Source organism: Nuphar pumila, chromosome 7, assembly GCF_984573655.1.
Source record: "Nuphar pumila chromosome 7, dmNupPumi1.hap1.1, whole genome shotgun sequence".
NCBI classification, from domain to species: domain Eukaryota; kingdom Viridiplantae; phylum Streptophyta; class Magnoliopsida; order Nymphaeales; family Nymphaeaceae; genus Nuphar; species Nuphar pumila.
In genome coordinates this window covers 109,978,189-109,983,088 of record NC_143255.1, presented here as the reverse complement: position 1 = coordinate 109,983,088, position 4,900 = coordinate 109,978,189, and the positions used below count along the sequence as shown (strand labels likewise).

Below are 4,900 nucleotides of genomic sequence, written 5' to 3'. Positions count from 1 at the left end.
TTTGCCCCACCCATCTTCAACTATTTTTTATTTTACATTTTAGTGACAGTTCTGATTGTCACTATAAATAAACTCAACAGTGACCGAGTGTAAACCGTCACAGTTTTTTCATTTTCTTTTGTGAATCCATAGCATCGAGGTGAAAAGATCAAAGTGCAATATGATTGCACAAATATTTGTGCATTAAGCACCTCACCTCCCTCCATCTTGGGGGCAGGGCCTGTCAGGTGTGGGACCCAGGACCTGATGGAGGGTGATGGGGGTGCTTAATAAACAAATTTTTGACTCCAGATCGAGGTACATTTAAAAACACCCTAAAGTCAGTTAACATCCATTGCACGATTGGAGTCGAATCTGTCATCATCACAGAACCAATATTCACTGAGACAAGAGGTCTGTGCAAGTCTCTATGGCGGAGTCCTGAGTCAAGACCACACAAACTGAAGACTTTGAAAACAAAAAACAAATGGTTTGTTTGTTGCTTGGGCTTCAAGTGTTCCCATTATATAATTACAAAGATAATTTAGGTTGACTTGCTGGGTCCAGCACATATCCTATTTTAAGAAAATACAGTCATTTCACAAGCGAAGGGTGCCTATTTATAGGTGCATCAATCTCATCCAAGCATAGAAGAATAATTATAAATTCTTCCCTACTCAGATTTCCTTCTTCTTTCTACTGTATCTTTCTGTCATGGGGTTCTTCTCTTTGACATTGCTGCTCTTTTCTCTGTTATTAGGTGCATTGCCTGCATTAGCACAGCAATGTGGTAGTCAAGCAGGGGGTGCTGTGTGTTCAGGAGGGTTGTGCTGCAGCCAATATGGTTATTGTGGCAGCACCAGTGCCTACTGTGGAACTGGGTGCCAGAGCCAGTGCACTAGTGGCTTGAGTTCTTTCATTTCAGAGGCTATCTTCAACCAGATGCTGTTGCATCGGAATGATTCGGCTTGTCCTGCTCATGGATTCTACACTTACAATGCCTTCATTACCGCCGCTAATGCGTTTAGCGGCTTCGGCACTACAGGTGATGATGCCACTCGTAAAAGAGAAATTGCTGCCTTCCTTGGCCAGACATCCCATGAAACAACAGGTATGAGAAGATGAATAACCCCAAAGGAAATATGGCTACACAACTTAATGAGGATTGCTAATCTTGAGTATGTGATGTTCAAGACTGATCCTTCTTTAACTGTCATCTTTTTGCATGAAACCATTGTGTAGATTTTTTTTCTTTCGTTTACCACAGAAAGAAACCACACTCAGGATTAGCATGCTAGCGTCACTGTCGAATATTTTCCCTTTAGAAATCTGCAAAATTAGACATATCTTTCCATCGATCTTTTGTAATACAAGGACCAATATGACATTTGTAAATTCTTCATGCAGGTGGATGGGCAACTGCACCAGATGGAGCCTACTCTTGGGGGTACTGCTTTCTCCAAGAGCAAGGTAACCCAGGCGACTACTGTGTTGCCAGTACTCAATGGCCTTGTGCCTCTGGAAAGAAATACTATGGCAGAGGACCAATGCAAATCTCATAGTAAGACCTCTTCTAAGTTTTCACTTCAGTTTTCTTATTGAAAATTAATTCTAGACAGGTTGAGAAGGTCAAAGTTGAGTAGGATACGTAACTGGAGTGATCGCCTTCAAAAGCGATCACGCCTTCTAAATGTGGACACGTGTCTTTTCTTAAATGTTATGTCATTAACTTCGGATCTGCAAAATTCACTCGCTTGATAAGCGATTTATAATTGAAAAGCCTCTTTTTGTCTAGCTGATTAAATCCTCTCCCTTCAACCTAGCGAGTCACATACGTACTGATTAGCCACTTTTAAGGAGACATCTATCGGCTTCCGATGGGGACAAGTGCTGGCCTATATATATATATATATATATATATATATATATATATATATATATATATATATATATATATATATATATATATATATATATATATATATATTATAGTTATTGTTATTGAGATCAATTGCAAAATCTGCTGTTGCACCTGATGGACCCATCATCTGCTGTTGGCCCCACAGCAGATAGGCTGTTACCCCAAAGATTGTAGGTGTTCAGGTGCAGAAGCACACAAAACTGTCCAATCACAATGCACCTTGTCCTCCCTCTATATATTGGGATGGGTTGTATATATGCACACATTTTCCAAATTGGAACTGGTTCATAGACACCAAGACCAGTTTGGCTTCTCATCTAGAGGCCTTATCTCTTAATGTCAGTAATGGTATAGCTAAAAAAAACTGCCTAAAACATTATCTGTTTCAATTTTGCAGCAACTATAACTATGGGCCTGCTGGGGTAGCAATAGGGTCTGATTTGCTGAACAACCCTGATGCAGTTGCTACCGATCCAGTAATTTCATTCAAGACAGCCATATGGTTTTGGATGACTCCTCAATCACCAAAGCCTTCACCACACGCTGTCATCACTGGGCAATGGACTCCTACGTCTGCGGACACGGCTGCAGGGAGACTTCCCGGCTACGGTGTAATCACAAACATCATCAATGGAGGCCTGGAATGTGGCCATGGAACTGATTCCAGGGTTGCAGATAGGATTGGGTTCTACAAGCGGTACTGTGACATACTTGGGGTGAGCTATGGCAGCAACCTTGACTGCTACAGTCAGACATCCTTCGCATAGTAAGACCTCATAGTGAAGGCGGGAGCACAGATTTGGATAGTCCATATGACTTAGGATAAATAATATCCGACGACTCCTTGCTGCTTTCTGTAGCAAACTCTAATAACAGTTGGCAATAAGAATGTTAACTCTCTCTCTCTCTCTCTCTCTCTCTCTCTCTCTCTCTCTCTCACACACACACACACACATATACGGCCACATCATAAAAGGTGCAAGCGTACGTAGTGACAAAAGTTTAAAACGCCATGCAATTTATCGGCCATGGGATGTGACTCTAAACGATGTGTTCAATCAAGGGGTACCATAACCATGTTCGCAAACTCGAGGTGCAGAAACTTGGCATTTGAACCAATTTTTTTTCTGATTATACTGTCTTAAGACAATATGGAGTTTGAAGGAAACATGCTATTTCTCACATGATTTGATTGTTTTATGTGTAACTTTGTAGCGCATCCTAGAGTTTTTTGGCATCTCCAATTTATATTTTGGTCAAAGCTATGCATTCCATTTAATTATCGAACTCAATGCTTCATGAAATTTTGTGCAATCCAACACCACCTAGCAAATGACTACATATCTCACTCTAAAACAAAAGCAAGAATCAACCAATTTCAAAGAATTTCTCAAAAGTAAACAAATCATACAGAAGATAGCCCAATCGCCTACTTTAAGATGAGTTTATTCGAACACGGTCCATCTTCCGATCGATCGTCCATGGTGGTGTCTAGCTAGAGAGAATGGAAAACAGAGAGGAATGGTCGTTCCTCTTTGGAGAAGGATATACAATTTAGTTTCATAGTGAATTTGAGAATGCAATTAGTCTTCACAGATTCCAACTTAATAGCAACTTATTCTCCTGTTTGAATATTAAGGCCTAGATAAAACTCACCGAAAGATCTGCTTCTGATCTTTCTACAGAGCCAAAACATGCCACCAATCACATGCTCCATATCTCTGTTGGAAAAAAAAACCTCACGTAGATATCTCGAAACACCTAAACACTCCTTTCCATGTGCATTCTCCCTTCGAATTCCAACCGGAAACCCTAAATTTTCACCACCAACAATTAGAAATCCTAATTCCACAAAAGACTCCTCAATTTCGCCAATCAACAATCAAGGTCATAAAAATATTGCACATTTTTTATGTGTTGCCGCTTGAGCACCCTCCACCTTTTCCATAACAGCCTGTCAACTGTGGGGTCCAACTGCAGATGGTGGGTGCTTAAGTGCAGCAGCACATTTGGAATGTACAATGTGATTTTCTGACGGGAGTCAATCTGCATCTATGATGTTTCAGGAATGATTGTAGGAAGATAAAGATGAATTTGAGAAATGAAACAAGGCAGGGGCGGATTTGTTCATCAGTGATAGGATAAGAGGATGATTATGGAAAAAACCCAAAAAACATGTTCCCTCACTTTATTTTGCTCCTTTAATTTATCATTAAAGTCTGCCTTGGAGATAGGAGTGTAGCAGAAAATGTTCATATGGACTTTGTGTTTAACAAACTATGGCGCACTAGTATTTTTCGGTATCACCTAGAAGTAGATTGGTCAAAAGCTGGTAAGATGGCATTGACCATCATGGTTGGAGCCACTCTTTTATTTTCTATCCATTCAATCTTAGAATGTGGTTCACTAAAACAATGAGTACGTTATGATCAAATTGAGTTTAAAATCAACCTATCTATTAATAGCAAAAGTAGAGGGAGGATCAGGTGCAATGTGATCATACACTTTTAGTGTGCTGTTGTACCTGATGACTGGCCATCTTTGGGATACAGCATGTCATCTGTGAGGCTCAACAGCAGGTGGTGGGTGATTAGGTGCAGCACACATAAAGTGTGCAATCACATTGTGCCTGATCTCAATTAGCAACAATATCCGTGTGAAAAGTTCATACGATTTGCTTGCATCTCGTGGGATCAAAATCACATGCAATTCTATCTCGTATATGTCTGCTTGGCCTCAAATGAAAATCCTTCTCTCGTGGTTGTAAGAATGATTCCCATTTAACTCATTTCTCACATGCAAGCAAGCATGAGACAATGAGGTAGCAAAATTCAAAATCACTTTTGGCATCATTTTTTCCACTCATCATATGATTCGAAATGACGTTATCCACCTTGTTATTTGGAATTACATGATTTTAGTTCACACTAGATGAAATGACGTGACCTTGAATCATATGAGAAGCTAGCAAAGGTGGCCCTAATTGTGGATCCTTAAAAT

The 4,900-nt window shown here is 40.1% G+C and overlaps 1 protein-coding gene across 1 annotated transcript; it reads left to right on the top strand.

The window, feature by feature from the left end:
- Window positions 1-584: 584 nt before the first annotated feature.
- LOC149832900 (endochitinase-like) lies at window positions 585-2,802 on the top strand. The gene is made up of 3 exons (XM_090012631.1): window positions 585-1,090; window positions 1,387-1,540; window positions 2,298-2,802. The coding sequence occupies exons 1-3, from the start codon at window positions 694-696 to the stop codon at window positions 2,665-2,667; spliced, it is 921 nt and encodes a 306-aa protein (XP_089868757.1). The 5' UTR covers window positions 585-693; the 3' UTR covers window positions 2,668-2,802.
- Window positions 2,803-4,900: the final 2,098 nt, after the last annotated feature.

Bases quoted from the DNA above. Each gene is read 5' to 3' on its own strand.
- LOC149832900 (XM_090012631.1), top strand. From the start codon at position 694: ATGGGGTTCTTCTCTTTGACATTGCTGCTCTTTTCTCTGTTATTAGGT. The intron at 1,091-1,386 runs GTATGAGAAGAT...TTCTTCATGCAG, and splicing joins GACATCCCATGAAACAACAG to GTGGATGGGCAACTGCACCA. The intron at 1,541-2,297 runs GTAAGACCTCTT...TCAATTTTGCAG, and splicing joins GGACCAATGCAAATCTCATA to CAACTATAACTATGGGCCTG.